The 21,277-nt window shown below is 37.6% G+C and overlaps 1 protein-coding gene across 5 annotated transcripts in view; it reads left to right on the plus strand.

The window, feature by feature from the left end:
- Nucleotides 1-21,277, plus strand: part of TRPS1 (transcriptional repressor GATA binding 1) — a 213,607-nt gene that overhangs the window by 181,533 nt on the left and 10,797 nt on the right. For all 5 annotated transcript variants that reach the window (XM_063423194.1, XM_063423125.1, XM_063423339.1 and 2 more), the window contains one exon: nucleotides 20,571-20,693. In XM_063423194.1, coding sequence (XP_063279264.1) covers nucleotides 20,571-20,693 — 123 coding nt within the window. The remainder of the gene's footprint in view (nucleotides 1-20,570; nucleotides 20,694-21,277) is intronic.

Raw genomic sequence — 21,277 nt, forward strand, 5'->3', positions numbered from 1 at the left:
AAAATTATAAAACAGTATTTTTATTTTATTAATGGTACTGTGAACATGAAAATATGACAAATCACTAAAAAAATGGCACCTTTTACTAGGAGGTTGTAGTAGAAAAACATATAAAAATTGTTAGATGTTAGGCAGAAAGATATTTATAGAGAAATAGAGAAAATGAAAACAAAGTACCATGTATGTAAACTCTATACATAATGTAATGTGTGACTAAAACAACAGTGAAAAAGAAGTGGACATTGTGAGGGATTTCAATGCCTTCCCATTATACAATTTAATGTTTTGACAGTCAGTGGAGTTTAATATTACAATATTTCTAGTGGCCCTGTGAACTATTTGTGGATACTTTTTATGAGCTAATTTTAAATGCATATGAGCAATGGGATGAAGCTTTTTCATTTGAACATGATTTGTAAAAACAAAAAGGCTTCCTGATATAGTGTGAGTATGCTGAAAGCAGCACTGTACAAACATAGTCAAACTTTACAGAACTCAAGTGCGGTTTTTTTTCAATCACTATGGCAAGGCTGTTCTAAAAATCTCTATCAGTAATAGTGAAGTACTGCAGTGGTTTGATCTCTTTGATATTCTGGAGAATGATTTTTCTATTTTTATTGTCCTCATTTTAAGAGATGATGGAGGAATGAATAGAAAAATAATTTATTGAGTATTCACACACTCTATGTATACTTTCATTATACATTTATAGAAGACCTATTGTTTAGTATTTTCTGCTGGAGGCTAGTCTTGTAAAAGAACAGTCTAGAATAGACTCACTCAGTGCATGTGTTGTCCATTTGCCTGTCAGCAATAGTTTTGACATTAAAAACAGGGAGTTTGAGTGACTGCTGGTCTGTCTTAAGGTATGGTAATGAGGCTAATTAGGAGAGATGAGAGCTGAACTGGATATGTGAAGGCAATTATCCGTGAAACTTTTGTCATGCTTTATCTTTATCAGATCTCTCTTTCTCTATTTTTGGCATTTGCAAGTGACACGCAGAGTGGAAATACTTGAAATGATACATATTTTAGAAAAGCAAAGTAAAGAAAGAAGGCAGAAGGAAATTTATATGAGGACATCTCATTATTAAACTGTACAACTTACCATGGATATTGTAGATCAGCAGGAAAAGACCTTGCCTGTATTATTCTTGCCACTTGCATTTACATGAATTAAAATCAATTGCTTTTTGTGATAGTGAACTTACTAGACAACTACATCTCCCCTGTTCAGTGTTCATTGTTTTGTTTGTTCCTTCTATGTTATGACTAACTCCAGCAAGCATGTCATTAAACATGCTTGAAAGAAATACATGTAAAGAGCATGAAAAGAGAATAAAAGTGCATTTAATTGTAATTTTTTTTAAAGCTGAAATGTTCTCATTTCTGTTTTCAGGAGGCTAGTGTGATTTACTTTGAGACTTTTTCTTACAATCCAGTACGAACTGATTTAAAAAGAAGCACTGAAGAGAGCAAATGAAAACCATGTGTCACAAGTCTTGATGAATCAGTGCATATAATCCTCAAAGAAAGAAGGTGATAAATGAAACTTGCACATTAATGAGACCATAACCAGGCTCAATTACTAGGCCTTTTTGAAGAGCCATAGTAACTTCACACATCTTTTTATGTTAGAGGGAAAAATTACATCCTCTGAGCTGTCTGCACACTCCTGGTTCTTGCACTATGTCAAAAGACAGTGTACCTCTAATCATTTTTAAAGAGACCATAATGTTAAAGAAAAGCCTGTTTATATAAGACACACTCAGTGAGTTTTTAAGGGAAAAAAAATCTTCATTGTAATTTAGATCATTTTACTTGGACATTTTATGTGAGTCTACCAAATGTGCTTACAAAGTAATATTACAGACTTAAAGTCAAATTTATCCTAGTAGTCCTTTCTTCCGTACTTGCTAGAAGTATGGCAAGGAATTTAATGAATAGATGTGTAATAGAGATTAACACTTACTGCCCTAATATTTTTCCATTAAGCAGCAGTTCTTTTTCTCAGATTTTGGGTTGTAGTATTCATATTAAAAGCTTTGAATTTAGTGCTAGCAACAATATTATATGTGTCCAGAATGCCAGCACAAAATACTTGAGGTTTATAATAATAATCCTAAATCTTACATGAAGGACTGAATTGTATTTTGTATCTTTAATTTCTTATTTATTTCCTTATTTATTGCTTTTAGCAATAATAAGGAAAGTTGCTCAATCTCAAAACAATTGCCTGCTTGCTATTGTGAGATCTCTGTGCTCTGTGAAGCACAGCAGAATATTGCTGCTATCACTTCCTCTCTTTCCCCTGCACTGTTCATGCACACAGTACACACACAAAACCACCCCATTCTTTCTACATTGCAAAGACTGTAAAAGGGGTTATTGCAGATTATAATTTGTAGCCATTAGCTTCTTTGGTATCTTCTACTGAGCTTCAGTAAAAAGGTTACTGTCACCTCTGTGAAAGAGTTCAGAGAACTCCTCTTTCCATTGGCATTTATGTGATGGAGAAAGATGAAAAATCTTAGTCCATAGTCCACAGGAATAATAGTGTTAATGGTAATGCTAATGTTGATGATGATAATAACAACAACAACAATAACAAAAGCAACCAAAAGACCCAAACCAAAAGTGGCTTGTCAGTTTTCTGTGGAGCAGGAATAAGAGGGTGACCACAGAAATGCCACTGTGGTCAACTGCAAAAGCAGTGCTAGGGACAAAGGACTATGCATGGCACCTTTTCTGACTCTAGAGTTCAAATTTGGTATTCACAGTTATAAGGATCTGGAATACAGATCTGTGCAAGGGGGAAAACTGAGAACAATCTTTAGATCATTTCTCTGTTACCTATGAACTTGACTAAACAGATTCCTCATATGCATTCCTACTCCCTTCAGCTCTTCTTTTCCTCTATTGACAGTCAGTTGTATTATGCATGGCTGCTCTTTACTATAAATTTACAAAGAGAACAAATGTGCTGGTCTCCAAGTGTCACTAGGAAAAGTATGCAAAATCTTGGGATTCAGTACCACAACTAAATAATCTATAGAAGTAATTTATATAGTTGCAGAAGCAAACCTTTTCTTTAAATTGTGTCTGGATGTCTTTACCATATTTTCATAAGCAGCTAACAGTGGCAGTATATAAACACTTTAAACATTTTATTATAGTACTGAACCAACAGGTTACCTATCGTGCTTGCACCCAATAGGTTACTAATGAAGTGTCATTTCCCTGCCTTATTTGGTTTGTGCTGCAACCTTAATTATATTTTGATTTTAGAATAAGCTCTCAAAGTAGTGTACAGGGATTTGGCCACACGACTTGCATTAACATTAATCAAAATCGCGTGTCTGAATTCCCACCACACTCCAAATGTACCGTGGGATTGTTGGTGGGGATTGTGTGCACATGCAATAGGTTTGAACACTGGCTTCCTCTTATTCCGAGTTGTGATCCTGCTCTTCATACCTGAAATAAAAGGTGGCAGGGAATGTTGAAGCCCATTGTTCACAGGCTGTGTCAGTGAGACAGAGACAAGTGTCAGAGACAATTCATGTTTCCTCACTTTAATCCACATGAACCAGCTTTGCTGAGAGGCTGAGGTGGAAATTGTAACCCGGAGAATTGGTCATGTCTTTTAGGGAGCCACAGGATTTTGAACCTGAGATTGCAGAGCTGTTCAACAAAATGCAGCTTCTTCATCTCTGTCATCAGCCTCTGTGCCAACCAAGGCTTTGTGAAAAATGGTGACTTATTTTTGTCAGCGATGTTCATGTTCTTAGAGTTTTGCATTTTTCCATATTTTCCTGTTTGTGATTACAAAGCAAAGTGTCAAATATTACTCCTAAGACAGGAGGTGTTTCAGCAGTTCTTGCAGTCCCAATGCAGGTAGTGCCTGGAGTTCAGTGAGGTGGCCTGCTCAGAGGTCCTCCTGACTCATTCAGGTAGACTCCAGAGATTAGACTTGTTTTGGTGTAGTTGGACATGGATTGAAAAGGTCTGGTGGTTTTTTTCATGCATTTACTGTATATGCTTCGGTCACTGGTGGCGACCCATTTAGAGACCTTACTCCATCAGGGGTTGAATTCCAGAACTTCTACAGAACTGAAATAAAATTGTTTTTTCCTGCTCTTTTTAATAGTCAAATGAAGCTTCCTCATTAAAAATGAATTCTAAAAAGGCTGTCTGTATTGCTCAAGTACCAAACTTAAAAGATTTTCTGTCTGAGAACTGGAGTTAGTAAAACACAACTGTTCATAAGTTGATTATGGTTTTAAGTTGTGTTTTTGGAGCTGTGATTTCTGGCTTCTTTGGAGCATCTTTAAGAAGAGGAAAAAATAAAATATGACCTTGCATGTTTAAACTAATCCATGCATGGAATCAGAAGAAACTTCCAGGAGAAAAATTCTGACGTTTCTTTGAATATCCTATCTTAGAGTGATATGTACTGACTAATTGAAATACAGGAAAAAGATGTTTAATTTACTGGATTTGAAAGCAGTTACCTCATAAAATAAATAACAGCTTTTCATCATGCTTTTCCATTAATCCATATCTGTAATGCAAATAAATGAATAAGAAGTTTCATATCCTCCACCGTTTACAGTGATTTTACCACAACAAGACAAATAGTTTCTCTCTGTAGTGATGACTCATTGATTTGATGTAGCACCCCTATTCTGGTTTAAGAAAAATATAGTTATGGCCTTTCTGCTGCCTGAGGCTCTAACATTTAATAAAAACAGAACCTCAGGTATTTTCCTGATTTTTGTCTTAGGCCCAGTCTTGGAAAAGCTTGTGGATGTGCTTAACTTTACACAGGTGAACAGGCTCATGAAAATAAATTAGATTTCTCCCATGCTTAAAATGCATTGCAACATTTTTATTATTATTATTTTGTATGAGCAAGGCTTTTCTGTGCTGCTATAGAATTCATTCTTATTTTTTACTTTATCACATTCAGATGATTTTTTTTTTTGCTATGGATTCTGTTTTAAACTAGCTCTTTCAAAAATACAGTATTCCCACTGTTGCATTGGCTAGATAAAGAGAAAATATATATTCACGACATGTATGGCTCCACTGAAAGTGCTAAAAAGTGTTGCCTTAATCCTAGAATCCAGCTAAAACCATTAAAATCGTTAATGAACAAGCCAAGAGGTATTGTGTAATGAAACAGTTAAAGTAGCACTTGTTTCCTGGCAATGATAGAAAGGATTTTTTCATTTTTAAAAACTGTTTCAAAACCATCTTTCAATGTATAGTTCTTTTCAGTTTTCATCTGTCTGCATCATAAGCGATCTTTTCACCCTCTTTCAAAGCCATATGAAGCTTGAAATGCAAGATAATTAAAACAAATCTTGAGTAAACTGTTTTGTGGAGATAGAAGTTTGATGGTTGAATATATAAAAAATTGTAACCAGATGTTGTGCAGAAGCCATAGTAGTTTAAAGATCATGAGCTTTTTCTTTTTTCTTTTTTTTTTTGTATGAAGCAAAAATATTCTAATTGAAGTTGTCAGCAGGAGTGAGACTAATATGCCTGTATTTGATTAAATAATAGTTTATTTAACATTCAGTGTGGCCCAAAATTGGCTGAGACTAAAGTAAAGAAACTTCTTACGTTAATTTTTTGTATTTAAATAGTGTGAAAAGTAAACCTAGTTAATATTAACATCTTTGCTTGATATTCCCAGCTATTATATTATTTGTCCACTTTAGTGTCTTATTGGAATGCTTTGCTATCTGTTGCACACACATTTTCTTCCTATTCTCTTATTAACTAGTTGGTTGATGGAAGAAATGGAGAAATGGAAAAAGAAAGATGTGCAATAAAGTCTGGAATGCACTAGTTGATCAGACTTATTACTAAAATCTGTTAGAACTTAAGAGCATAATGCAGGCATCATCCACCATCCCTCTTTGCAAGTCTGTGCGAAGCACAGAATCTCCAGCAGACACATTAAGGGATATATATGCATGAAAAGGGTTGTGTGTTTTAAAAATACCAGAATATTGAACTATGAGCAGTAGACTTCCTGGCAATTATTTACTCAGGGATAGCAGTGTTTAAATTCAGAAGAGGTAGTGGCTAGGAGTCTTTAGTAGTTGAATGGTAGATTTCTTACTGCTTTACTAATGAACATAGTGATGTCTTCTGAAGTTACATGTTGAGATTCTTTATCTCCTTTTTTTGGTACTACTTTGCTGCTTAAATAGCTGTGTAATCTTACGTGGTACTGTGATAAACAAGAGGATCCCCATCTTGCCTTCTGTGAGTAACCTGTGTTAATAATGGAAGAGTTTCATTCTCTGCTCTCTGTAGCTGCTTGGCCTTTTGCATAAGAACAGACTGTGTGGCTCATAATCCACTGCACTGGATTCAAAAATGAACCATAAAGTCATGAGTTGCTTGGCTTATTGGTGGCATGTGTGTGTGCAAATATGTCCTGCAGGAGCACTTCAAAATGAGGGCTGGGATTAGGCATTTTTAAGTCTGGCACATCTTTAAAATAGCACATTCCAGTTGTTATGTTGCCCCAAGTATGGTTTCCCAGTGTTTCTTTTGTCCCTGCCCTGGGAGCAGTACCCTTTCAGAGCCCTCACAGGACCCTCTGGTGCCAGCCACTGATGGTGACAGTGCTACCCAGCTGCTTCCTGCCCCTTCCCCTCTGTATCTGAAACTGCACCCAGCACTGATCTCTCTACTGCTCCTACGACCTGGCACTAAATAGCAGACAAGACCAAATTTGTAGTGAGATTACAACATTCTGTAGGGAACTTGTATTCCATTACGAGGCTATTAATCAACTGAAACGTAGGAGAAATCACAGCCCTGGCTGTGCAGGCAATCTGTGCTTTGGGACTGTCATTCCTGAATTGTAAAATTATGCAGGTCTTCAAGATTAGTCTGCCATGTCTGCTCTGGTTTTGCCACACATATGCCAGGGCTCCAAAGGTAGATGGCAAGGCCATAGTAAAATCAGCCAAGAATTATCCTTACCATAGCAAAAACCCAATTCAATGCAGTCAATTTTTAATCTTTCTTTTTTCTTCTTCTGTGTTGAAAACAGACTGGAACTAAGTCAGGGCTAACTATGTAGATTTTCTACTGTCTTCTGTTTTCCTTGTACTTTATGCAATAGGTTAACTGAGTATGAAGTAGGAGAGGATTTGTCTTTGATTTGGCAGTGGAAGAGTCAGTTGCATAGCACTGATTTGTTGAATGTTGTGGCTAAGTTGCTTAGCTTTGCACTGCTTATAGTCACTTCTGGAAGCTGTTCCCTCATTAACTCAGACTGTTATTAATAAAGGAAACAGGGCTCAGTATTTATATGTTAGGAATTATTTCTGGGAGGTATAACTCACTGGTAATTGCACCCTGATTTTGGAAAGGTCTCTCCATATAAAAATCCATACATGTCACATCCATTTACATGTGTGGGCATTATTTTAAAGAGCAATATTCTCTCTGTATCATGCTCAGATTTACAGCCTGCGTTAGAGGGTGCAGGATGCTGGTCATAGTCAGGTAGCGTTGGCAGCCATCTCAAAATCTCCTCCAAGGATCCAGAGGTTGTTACTGCATGAATCATTCAGTGTTCCCCACACCTTCCTCATCTTCCTGCTGATTTTACTATCAGGGTTTCACAGCCATGAAGTTTCCACAGTCATGTCCATTTCCATACGACCAGCCACTAAGGTGTGAAATCCTAGTCCATGACACAGAACCAAAAAATGTTTCCTATAAAAAATATGTAGGAAATAAAGGTCCTTCTCTTTTCAGTTCCTGAAAGGGCTTTTGGCAAAGATGCTGATGAAATGGAAGGTTATTTTTTTTCTGCTAGAAAAAAGGCATGTCATTATAAATGTACTCCTTTCTGGTGTATGTATTTTTCCTTCTCACTTCTGAAGATTCCAGTAGGTGATAAAGAGAAAGAAAGGGAGTGAAAACAATTTGACATTCACTGTTAAATAAAACCTGTATTAAATTGAAAAGTGAATTCTTTAGAGTGTCAGTTTTTATTCTGTCAGAAGACAGATATGGCTTTGAATATAGACTGTTCACAAGTAGCAGCTATGATTTCATACTGCACATCTAAATTTAAAGGTTTCTTTTTATTTCAAATGTGTATACGTGGACCTTCTGCAGGCTGGTTTCAAAATCAGATGAATTCTGATGCTGGCAGGTGGAAGGTAAAAAGGAAACTATTTCCTGATGTTTTCTATCTAAAGTCTGATAAGTTGACTAGTAGAATGGGACCAATCAGTTCTTCTCTGTGTCGGTGTCCGGGACGTGCACGAGCGCATGAACACGTACAGGCAGCCCTGTGGTTTTTGCCTCACAGTTACATATGGATCAGCCACAGCCGCCTGGGAGTGGGGCTGCAGAGCTGTTGCGCTGATGCCACTTCAGAAAGGAAGGAGAGGGCTTGTTTTACAAGGCATTTCTGCACACTCAGCTTCATTTAAGAAGACTCCAAAGGATGTGAAAAATAAGGTAGCTGTGAGCTGGCAGGACAGTTTTCGCCATGCCTCTCGTTCAGGCAGTGCCTGATTTCTTGAAAGCCGTTTTTCAGTCCTTCACAGCGCTCTGAACCTAAGCCTGAGTATGTGACAGGGTGGGTACATTTTGTCCTCGGCACGCAGAACTCCTGATGGAAAACCCCGCTAAGTTATGTGTTTCTCTCTTACTGCTCTTGTCAGGCTTGTGCCATTTCAGAGAATGACTGCCCCCAGCAGTAAGCTGTCCCTTGCCACTTGCATTAGATACTATTCCTTTGGTGAAATGCATTGTGATTCCGACCATACAGATTTTGGAGCTGGTGTCTTAAGCAATTTAAGAGCCACTTTCTTAACAGTAAGAGAAAAAATTAGACTAGGGCTGCTGGAAGCACTGCTGTGCAGTAATAACAGTATTCTCTCAGGGCAGATGTGAATGAGTGGAGAAAGAACAGAGGGCATACCAGCTTCTAAGGCTGCAAAGGCAGAAGAGCCCCAAATCCTTCATAAATATTCCTAAGATAAATACTGTTTGTTATTTGTTCTTTGTTTGGTTTGGATTTTATTTTTTATTATTTCCTAATGGATTGATTCTCCTAAAGAAAAAAAAAAAGAGTTTAAGGCAGTTTGGTTAATGAGGGTAAGCATGATTAACAGGGGATTCAGAGTATTCTTTTGTGCACACCAGTTACTATGACTTTCCTTTTTCTTGTGCTTTTACATGCCTCTACTGCCTCTAGTTTTGTATCAGGAATTTTTTATTTTTTTTTTTAACTCTGTGTCATATCACAGATTTTAAGGTCTCCAGTCATTATGCTGTGGCTCTGTATTGAATTCCATGAAATGTTTCCTATCAAACTAGGATACCATATGCCCATGTTGGCCTAAAATTCACAATGCATCATGTACCAGAAATAGAAGCTGGTAAAGATTCTTCAGAGATTGTGTTCACTTGTTCCAAAGACCTGGTTTGTTTATGGAAGGGATGCTTGCAGTACATAAACACTATTTAAGGAGAAATGTCTCTAAAATGTAGAACAGTTGTTCTCTTCTCATCTTAATGGTATTTTTAAGGAAAGCTATATAACACCGTATGTTGAGTCTCATTTACAAGTAGGCATTAGGATCTTGATAGGAAAGAGCAAGCAGTGAAATATTTTTGTAAAAACTACTATAGACACTTCACCATGTTCACTGTAAACATTCTGAAATTATTTACAGTGGAATTTGAAAGTAAGTTTCTCCATTTTTAATAGCTGTGCAGTTTGCAATCTGTAAAATTTTGTCTGGTCTATTCTAATTAATACTTTTATAGCCTCAAAATTTAAAATACTTTCTGTTGCACTGCAAATGAATAGCAATTAAGGCTAAAATGAATAGAAATTAATAGAACAGAAGAGTGACAAGCAATCTACAGCCTCTCACTGAAGAAAGCTTCACAGAATAGTTGAGGCTGGGAGAGGCAGTTCTAGAGGTCATCTAAGCCAACCCCACTGCCCAGAGGAAGATCAGCCAGTGCTGATTTCTGTGTCCTGTCAGTTTGGAGTTTCTCCAATACAGACACTCCACAGCCCCTCAGGACAACCTGCTCTTGTGTTCACAACCCTCACAGTAACAAAGATTTTCCATTATGTTCACAAGAAATTCCCTGTATTTCAGTTTGTGCCTTTGCCTCTTGTCCTCTCTTGGAGCACCACTGAGAAGAGCATGGCTCTGTCTTTTCCTTCCCCCCTCAGGTACTTACTGAAAAGATCTCCCTGAGCCTTCTCCTCTAGGTTGCACAGTCCCACTCTCCTTGTATGGTAGAAGACTGTCCCTTAATCATCTTTGTGGCACTTGACTGGACTCTCTCTGATACATCCAGGTATTTCTTGTCCTGGGGAGCCCAGAATGGACACAGTGCTCCAGGTGTGGCCTCACCAGGGCTGAGCAGAGTGAAGGGTCACCTCCCTTGATTTGCTGACAGTGCTTTGCCCAGTGCAACCTGGGAGGCTCTAGGCAATTTGAGATGGGTTAGCTTTTAAAAAGTACAAATGCAGAGGTGGTGTTTGGGGTTTTTTTCCCTCCTGTTTTCTCTATAAGGAGTTATTTCCTTGATCACAGCTCTAGTCCATTCTTCCTAAAGCTATCAAAAAGGAAGCCATCAAGTGTTTTTGCTGAAACTGTGATTGCAGGATGGAATAAGTTGATTATGTTTGAACCAACCACTTAGACACAGACTCTGGCATATTGTCTTTTTATCTGGAAGTGTTTGGAATGGATTGGATTAGATGAAAATGTCCATTATAAAAAGGCCACTAATTTTCAATATTTACCACACCGTGGTGTCTGGGATACCACAGTTTCTCCCTAAGCTCACAATAGGAAATAACTATGGTAATTGTGTGGTATGGGTTGGCAAATGTTGATTTTTGTGAATGGAAATCATTTTAGCAGGAGCACGTAACAAGATCTGCAATAAGACAGCAGTCTTAAGTGTACTGAAAATAAAAGGTGGACGTAGTCTGCTTTGTGTCCTGCACTAGGAACAGCATTCTCATGGGGCCTGCGTGAGACTCGAATTATAGTTATTACAATTCCTGAACAAATATAAGTATGTAAGCTATAGCTGCCCATATGAAACATTTTCTCATTACATTTTTTCTTTAAATAAAATTAATGGTCCTAAGGGGAATTTTTTTAAAGTACAAGTAAATTCTACCTCACCGATTTTCACCAAGGAGTAGACACCTAATTGACATTTCCTCTCTGAGTCTTGAAGACTTCTATGAAAACTTCAGATCCTAATTTTGTAACTTTGAATTAAAAGTTACTCTTACAGTGTAGTTTCCAGATTTGGGGTGCAAATTTGGAAGGATGTATGTGATCAAAAGTCAGTGGGACTGAGGCTTCTAAGACTCTTAATGGCTTTTGAAATTTTTACCCCTGAGGAGCCTTTCCCCTGCTGATTTTGGCAGCCCTCAGCCAAAATCTACAAATGAGAGTTCCTCTTCTCAGATGCTGGCTTTCTGAGCTATTTTCTGTATAAATAGAGATCACGTGGGCTTTAATAAGGTCAGGGAATGTTTTTTAAATGTCTGTGATTTTTTTTTCCTTAAAACTTAATTTTGCCCATCTGATTTCTGTGGAAGTGGGAACAGATGCCAGAAGCTGAGAACTCCAGCAGCTTTGTGCTCACGCTTGCAGCAGAGCACTTGCGGGATTGGGACCCTCAATTATTATCACATGTAGAGTTACATACTGGCTCGTAGCTGAGATCTGCAAAAGCAGTCTGCTGCTGCTGCCCTGTCAAAGCCGGGCTGTTTAAGGAAATACGGACGGAGCTTTGCTCCAGTTTTTCTGTTTGTTTAATGAGTAACATTACTTCGTGAAAGAAGGGGTACAAGGAGTGCCTTCTCGAACATAAATCCTCTGGGATTGATGCTTAAATTTAAGCACCTGATTCCATGCTTAGGCACCATTGTAACTGACTCTTTATCTCAGAAAGTCAGTTAGTCTATAGCAAAGTTTGACTGTTGATTTAGATTCCCCGTTTGAAACAGCAAAGGTTGGGTAATTTTGCTTTGTGACAAGAATTAAAAGTGTCAGAGGCATTTCCAGATTTCTTGATGTCACTTTCAGCATGCTTAGTTCTGAGGATACTACTTTCAGACAGTTGGTGATCAGAAGAGTAGTCTAATTTTGTCCATGTTATACCATTTTATATTGTGTTTCTTATTTAAAACTGAAGTGCTAGAGACTCGTAATGACTTTGTTCTGTTCTCTAAGAAAAGCCGAGTTTGTTTGGAAGCACATGGTGTTTGGGCAGGAGCAGTGGTCTCTCTGAGCGGGCACTGAGGTTTCAAGCAGCCGTTCAGCATCAGAGCTGCTGCATGAATCTGTTGCAGCAAAGTGCAAGCAGAGAAAAGTTATGGGGCCAGGATCACAGTTCCCAAACCAGGCTCCCTCTCTCCTGCTTATGTACACTAGTATGTCTGCTTAATCATTTTTTGCAGATAATATTATTATTATTCTTAGTCCTAAATTAGACTTCTTTTAAAATCTTATTTTTGAATGCTTTACATCAATACTGTTTTAAATTTGCCTGAGTGGTCAAGCTAGTTTAGAAAAGTGTGACATTGTTTATCCGGCAACTTAGGAATTTTTACAGCAGTACTTAAAAAGGATTGATAAAACTTGCAAGACTAACTCCATAATTCTGGTGAAGATGCTGAGAGATGCTGCTGGCATGTTTTTACTGTGTTAGATAAACTGTGAAAAGAAAACAGGACTCTAATTTAGGCATACTTTAGTTTTAAGAGTTGTGAGCACACCTCAGCAAAGATAATGCGTTACCTTGAGCTGAGGTACAGAAGGAAAGGGGAAAAATGGTGCCTACATGGAGGAGAAACAAAGACAATCAGGGCTTTCTTCTTGAGCAGCTGCAGCCAGTTCCACTAATGGAAGTGCAAGAGCAGAAACTGGCAGCACAAGGTATGCGTTCGTTTTTACAGATGGCAATGCAGACAAGTTGGTAATTGAGAAGGAAGTGGTGTACGTGAGCTGTGTGACGGGGGACAGCCCATTACAGTACTTTCCTGTGTAATTGACTCGGTGAATTATTGGAGGCAGAATTTCTATTCCTCTTGAATAGGTTTCAGTTGCTGCAAAGTGACATCATTCTTGTGCGGGAAATGCGAGTCTCCAGGTTGCTTTTTGCTGTTTGCTATTGGTCTTAATAAAACATTAAAAATAATTTTTTGGGTTGCCTCCATGGATGTCTTTGTCTTATATACTGCTGATGTTCAGTGGCAAAATACACCAGAAGTGAGCCTATACCATAGTGTGCTGGCTGCTTTGAGGCACTGGAAGAGATTTAATGGCAGTCACCTTGTGCAAATTGAAGGCCAAGACCATAAAAATACATTATATCCAGTAAAAGACAGTTGAAGGCAACTGCTTTATAAAGATCATACTTATATAAAATGATTAAATAAATATTTAGCTCCTTGTAAACCAGACTAACATATAGCTAATCAGAAAATATTTCTCATTGTTCATTACAAATGCCTCACATCATAAATAAGTTGTATAAATACATAAATAATACACAGTTTATAAAAATGTGTATCTGTTATCTTTGTGTATGTATTTGGCCTGCCAGAAGATCACATACATTTTTAACACACTGTGGTTAAAAATTAACTGCCACTAACTGTGACAAGAAAATCTTACCAGCAGAAAAAGTTTAATTATTTCGTATTTGCTACAGATCTTGAGGGGGAAACTATGAAATTGCCTTCCATAACTGTTTGGATTGACAAGGAAATACGATTTGAACTACCTAATTTTCACTTACAAATGCTCAAGTGAATGAAAAATTAGTAAGTCACTGTACAGTGTATTATGAGGATTTAAGTGATCCTACAGTTGCATATGACTATTAACAGAGGATGAGAGCGGTGATAAATTCGTGCCTCTGGAGCTCAGGCTCTGGCTCAAGGTGGTGTCCAAAGCCAGGTCCCTTCCTGCACAGTGGCAAGGGTTGGGTCAGCTGTAGCTTGAGGGAGGACGTAAAGGTGAGGAGGTGATGGCAGTGAAGAATTCCAACAAGTGATTTACTATGTTCTTTTCATAGCTCGTTTTTTCTTATTTTACCGGTTTATTTTGATCAATGTTTTACTTTGATACAAATAATCCTAAGGCAGTATCTTACCTAACCATTCTTGCTCAATACAACACAAAAAGACTGTAGTTTGCTGCCTGGTTTTTGGGGTGGACTCAGGTTTGTTGTTTTTTTGTTGTTGTTGTTTTTGAGTAGTACATGTCGCTGTCTCTAAGGTAGCTTTACAAAATACAGCTTCAAATGCTGGAACAAAATCTGCTCATCTTCAATTTTGTTGCTGTTAAAAAAATAATTGCAGTTTATATCCACATTAAAATATTTACTCTCCCTAAGGGATCAGGGGTAGGATTCTGAAAGGCTGCGCTAGCAGTAATGTTTAATTTACTGTCTGGGTTTTTTCTCTTTCTAAAACCCCCCTGATTCCTCTCATTAAAAGTTTATGATACAGCATATATCATAAAAAGATGCTGTCACGATAGAGCATTAAAAATTCCACTCAACTTTCTATATGAATTAAGTGTATAATTTTTACTTTCCTTTTTGGCATTTTTACTTTTACCTTGTGTTTCCTAATGTCTTTCTTATGTGTCTTTCAAATACAGCTGTTTATTGCAATTGTTCTTGAAAATTTCTTAGATAAAGAGTTTGGATTTGGCACATTAAATTAACTTAGAGACATCTGTTAACTCATACATAAGGTTGAAAACAACTTTTACTTTAATACTCTGCGTTTTGTGTTTCAGTTTTTCACTTCTGGGAAAAAATTGCCGTGTCTGGTGTATTCCCAAAAGCTGTTGAGGTTCTAAAAGGAAGAAAACCTCAATGAGTTTCTTTTTAATTTAGACATAGTTACAGCAAAAGCAACTACATTTTTAAAATGTGGAGTTTCACAGAAACATGGTTGTGTCTGTTTTCACAGTAGATGAGAAAGCAGTTTTGGTTAAAAACATTCAGGAAGGTCTGAGTGCCTTTGCAACTAAAAGAAATGAGGTCTGAAAGATGCCTTTCCCATCTTAAACAGAAGAAAGTAGCGCTTACTGCAACAACCAGATGCTGTCTTGCTGCCCAGGTTGTAAACTTCAATTAATCTAAACCTCACCAAAACTCAAGATAATCCAGTACCTGCTTCTATAAGGAGAACAAAGCAGGAATGACATAGCAGGTGTGGAACAAGAAACACTCTCATGCTGACGGCACTGCAAACACAACGAAGACATGTGCAATCATGAGTGCATTGGACTGTTTTTCTGTACTGTGTGGTAGCAGCCCGATGATCAAAGGTGGGAGTCCTGCTGCTTACAATTGTTGCTCTCCACAGCAATTCACCTGGTCCATACTGAACACGCATGCAGGTTTCCTGGAGCTCTCCTTTGGCCCTCCTGTGTTGCTGGAGGGCATCCAGAGCCAGTGTTTTGCCTTCTTTTCATTGAAGCATATATGGTTGTATTCCCCAACTTCACCGCTGGAAATAGGTCAGGCACATGCTTATTCTTGGGCGACACTTCTGGTGTCACTGCACCTCATGTTCAGGAGCCATGATTACAGTGTGCTCTGTTTCTGGCACATTAGAGAGGCCGAAGGTGGTGAATCTACTCAGTCCTCATCATATCATCATTTTGTGTTGGGGAAGTGAAAGTAATCAGCAGTAAGACAAGTGTTTGTTGTGTCCGAAACCAAGAGGGTGATGTAAGAAAAATGCTTGGCTGCTGCTTGTGGAGCCTATTTGAGATTCTAAAGGCATCTTCTGGCAGAAATTTTGAAAACAGGATGTATTTGGCACTAGCAGAGTGTCAGGCACCGTTGCTTAGTCTAGCTAGCTAAAAAGTCACAGTTCCTGAGCAGTGTTTTTGGCTGTGCTCTTACAGGATATATTTTGCTGCATGAAGTTCCACTGAAAAAAATCCTGAAAGTTCAGTACATTATGAAATACCTTTTGTATAATGTGGAGCATAAGTATTCTTCTGCATGGCTATGAAGTTTGGAATCATGCAAACTGCAGAGTCAATCCTTTGAAATCGAAAGCATTTTTATGAAGAAGGGCCTGAGCTTGGCAAGACATCTGAGTGAATCACTTGTTACTGTATTCTCTGCTGGTTTATTGCTTAGCAGAAAGGACTACTAATAATTGCCTTGTTTCAATGAAGTACTGATAACTAGTGAAAAATCACTTAAGGAGTTAAAAAAAAAAATTAGGCATTCGGGCTTGATGCTGTATATACCAAGTTTCATACTTGTTCAATTTGAAATGGTCAAGATATGAAACCATAAAAAATGTGAGTAAATATTCTGCATATCAAGGGTTGTTATGCAATTACATGCTTTCATCATGGTTCTTACTGAGGGAAAACAGTTAGTAGAGAGGTCTGCAAGACATATTCAGTGAATAATTACAAACTTTCATAACTTAGCTACATAAAAATAATAATCCACTTGTTCCTTTGCTACTACTAAAATGTGTGCATACTTTTTTTTCCCCAGAGCAAAGCCACTCTGTCTGTAGATTTGTTAGAAAGTTATCTGAAAAACTTGAAATCTCCTCTCCCCTCACCCCTCAGTTTGGCCAATCTCCAAATTATAAACAGCTGAACTGATTTAAATAAAGTTTTCAGTACCAAGAAAAAAAAAAGTTACATCTGGGCTGACAAAAACATACGCCAAGTTTCAGCCTAATATGATTTGAGACAACTGTGATATTAAACGCCCAGGCCTCGGAACTGGGATGGAAATAGAGACAGGCTCTTCTCTGCCCTGGCCTTTTCAGGATTTGGGATTGTAATGTAGTGGCTGTAAGGCTCCAGACGATTAAAGCTTGACTTAGTGGATACATATTTTAGTTATTTAGACCCTTTTGGCTTATTCTTCCAAGAATGTACATGACATTTTCATCGATAATTCCAGCTAGTGCTAATGGCACTGATCACCTTAGAACTTCAGACTGAAACCTTTTTATCTGTGGCTCAGGCTCTCTCATGACTAGTCATGTTGATGACCTACCTTTACTGTACTGATTTAAGAAATTTACTGTGGTAAGATCACATTAGAAGGAGAGCAAAAGTTTTCTAACATATTTCTGGAGAATGCTGGTGTTGGTGCTTATCATAGCACTTGAGCTCATGGCTGGGTTTTATGGGGGCTGTGGGCCGTAGCTGCTGCACAGGCTTTGCTGGATTTGAGCTCAAGTGCCTGTTTCTTTGCAAGACTACCCAGAAAAGCAGAAATATTGGCCAACATTATTGACTAGTTCAAGTGATGAGTATGCAAAGCCAAACAGACCCATGCAGAAGTACCATCACTAACAGTGTAATTGCTAATTAGCATTTAGCAACAGAAAAATGTACATAATTTCTGCTGACTGATAACTTAGAAAACTTGGGATATGGGAAGTAAAGGCCTAGGTTTTTGTTGTTTTCCTTTTTAAGAAACTGTATTTGTTTAAGATAATAGGATTACTACATTGTAGGCTTTTTAAAAAGCCCTCCATTTTTTTTCTTGCAGACATCAAAATTTCTGAGGTGTATTTTGACCAACAGGTCCATTCTGTTGTTTAGTAGCATCTGAGAGCCCAATTTTAATCTAATAATCTTTAGCCCAATTCTGCCATAGTCCTGTTTTGTGGCAGAAATCCATTCTAAAGCTGTGTGTCCCCACTATAAAATAGCTGTTTATTAACCAAAATGCTCAACAAAGTAGCACCATTTAAGTTTTCCAGAGGTGTTTTAATTCATTATTTATTAGTATATGTAAACTAAGTTGAAAGACTTTGGTACTTAAATAATCAATGTTGATTATCCTGTAAGGGCCTTAAATAATAAAGAAATAAGACAAGGTAAAGAAAGATAAGATGAAGCACTTAGAACAGCACAAAAGATGAATTTTCATACTTTCCATTAAATTTAGGGAAAGAACTTTAGCTGGACTACTTGAAATTTTAAACAGATAAATAATTGAAAGTAGTGAATAAGCAGAGGTATAGGATTTGAATACATACAGTTACTACTATGTATTTTGTAGGTTGCTGTCAGCTGTACTCATTGTATGATTTCACTGCAACTAATACCCAGTTTGAATCAGATCTTTCTTTAGAAAAGAGAGAGAAAAATGAGTTGCTTTTGTCAATGTTTTATAGCTATGCTAGTTCCATTGCATTTAATGGTGATTTCTGTGTAACTTTACCTTCTGTCCCCCTTCAGGTGTGTAGAAATGCAGCATACAAACTAGACCACTCCCTCTATATTTTAATAGTCTTTCATGACTTTGTAGAGGGTATTTCCCAAACTCACAGAACACAAACAGAAATAAAAGAGTGGAAAGAGTGACTCAGATTAAGACTGCACTTGGTTAAATACACCACACCAAGAAACTATAGGCCAGCAGACAAGAAGTAGGGGAATGAAAAGGAACAGTTCTGCAGTTGTAGCTGAATCCTGGCCATATACAGTCATTTCCGCTTGGAAACTTCTCACCCTCCAAGTGGACCAAATTGGGATTAGTCTAGTGAGGTTTTTATTGTACACTTATGGAAAGTATTTCAGCAGCCAGGTGAAGCTGGTCAAGGATATCCAGCCACAAAAGGAATTGGGACCCTGAGTGTACTTGCAGATGAGAGCACCTTCCCAGGGTGAGCTGCATCTTATATGCACAACTAGTTAGATGTTTGCTGAAGGACAGCAACTACCATTTAGTTCTCCCCTTAGCTGTACTGAGAAAAATGCCATATACTACTGCATCTGATTTAAGAGACAAAGTAGGGGATGATGTAAGGGGGTGAGAGCGAGATTATCTTGATGACAATCTTGATCTTATTGTATCACTTTAAAGTAGCACAACCTGCTCTACAAATGAAATTGTGTTCTTGGTTTAAAAGGGCAATTGTTAGCCTGACTTTGTGCTCACTAAAAACATTTCCCCAATCTTGTTAAATTATTGCACTCATTTCAGATTTTTATGGCTGTGCAGCTTACCAGCCCTCATTTCTTTACGTTTCATTCATTTTCCTTGTATTGATGATTAATGGAGGATGTCGAATGTTAGAGTGAGCAGGCATCAGCAAATGCAAGATCATAATTAGTTTAGCTGACGAGGGCCTCTGATAGCACTTGCATCTGGATGGAAAAATTACCCTATAGGGAACTGGCTGCTCACCAGGTCTTTTTAGTGATACATTGTGAAACACCCGATGAATCAAATGCCCTTTCAATGCCAAGAAAGTGTTCCAGTCTTGAAGCCAAAATTATGTCTGCAGAAAGCTTTCCATTTGAAATGTATCAGAGTACAATTATAACCATTGTATTTTTTTGGCATGAACACCAGTCTTCTACAGTATGAACTAAAGTTAAATAAATTACTTAAATTTTATGAAACCCAGAAATTTTTACTTATAGTGTTAGTAATTTTTAATTTATAATAAAATTAGTTTTCACCCAGACTCTTTTCCCTGTACTCACTCATTCTCATCTTAGATGCTGAGGGTTTCTTACTGATCATTTTTTCCCGTTGCAAAAAGGGAACAGAGTTAAAATTTGGATTTTCTTTTCAGCAAAAGAATTCCATTTCTTGCTTACTAGTATTTGGGCCTACAAACACAACCTGACTTTTGTTTAAATGAGAAGTTTAATGAAATCATTACTCCATAGAAAAAATTTAATGAGCAATACTCTTAAAGTTGTCGACTTTTAAATATTCCTGGATCGTTATGAAAGCTGATGAATGCACAGCTCAGTCTGGTTAAAAACAGTTTGTATTTAGGAAAGCTGTACTGTACCCTTCTTTGCCTGACTAAAGTAAATAAATGTAACTGTTGATGAGACTGTTTTCTGGGGTTTCAAGTCAAGTTCAGAGGAGGTCTCATTAAAGAATACTGTACTTTTATTTGTTCATAGCAGGCTGCAGGTATATATACCTGCTTATGCTGATTGCAGAAATAAGTGGAAAAGACGAATATCATGTAGTCAATATAATCTCTGTTAAAGGAATTTGTATGACACAGATACAAACTGTAATTGAATCTGACGGTGCTTCAGAATCACACTTTTAAATATTATTACCAATTGTTACCAATCACACTTTTAAATAAAGCTAGCTAAAAAGAAATAATCTTTTGTGAAACCAGGAGAGTTTACAATGTTCTGTGAGCTTCCAAGGGTTTTTTTTGAAATTTGCTGTTTAGAAACTATCATTAAATGCACAAAACCTGAAGTTCAAAAAGTTAAAGTTGTTATTCTGAAAAGGCTTTGGTGTTTCACACACCTCATCCATCACTCTGGGGTTAATTATAATGAAAATCAGTGGTGCCTATTAAGCACAATTGAACCTGACCTCATTATGGGCAGTGTGGTTTTATACTGTCATTGTTGCCAGTCTAGAGACAAAACTCTTGTGTTGATTTGTCCTAACTCCACAGCTCATGTGACTCACCTCTGACCTGTTTTTTTTTCCCTTTTTCTTCCCTGTTTCAGAGACGTAGAGGCTCGGGTGTTTTCTGTGCCAATTGCCTGACCACAAAGACCTCTCTCTGGAGAAAGAATGCCAATGGTGGATATGTATGCAACGCGTGTGGCCTCTACCAGAAGCTTCACTCGGTAGGAAGAACTCACCGGTTTGTTCAGTAGGAGAAAGAGCTACACAGCTAAGCTGGGCAGCTGTGGTCTTGTCTGTGCTTGTGTGATTAGTACCACTCCCTGGCCTGCAGTTAATTTCCCAACAGGGTTTTGCAGAATGGTCACTTTGGGATCAGATGTGATTCATTATGAAACAGCCTGGGATGCTGTGAGTAGATGTGTTTGAGATCACCAGTGATGCATTTAATTATTTTGATACAAAATAAGGGGGAAATTATTTTTTTCTGGGAATTCCTTTTAAAGGCATATGATAGGTTGTGATGAAAGCTTTCTAAATTGTAGAGTCCTCATAAAAAACCCCAAAATTCTTGAAATTAGACATCACATCTATATTAAAAACCTCTTGAAACAGTTTTTGTATACTTTGACATCTCTTACTTTCTTTATTCTTGATAGTAAATTTCCTGGAGATATAGGGTGGTGGGGTTAGATATAGGGTGGTGGGGTTTTCCGTTCTTTTTTCTACAGTTCTTAAAGTCTGCTGGAAGATAAATAACTCAACAAGGAAGCTATTCACTTGAAGGCACTCATCACTGGGTGAGGGG

Source organism: Prinia subflava, chromosome 1, assembly GCF_021018805.1.
Source record: "Prinia subflava isolate CZ2003 ecotype Zambia chromosome 1, Cam_Psub_1.2, whole genome shotgun sequence".
NCBI lineage: Eukaryota > Metazoa > Chordata > Aves > Passeriformes > Cisticolidae > Prinia > Prinia subflava.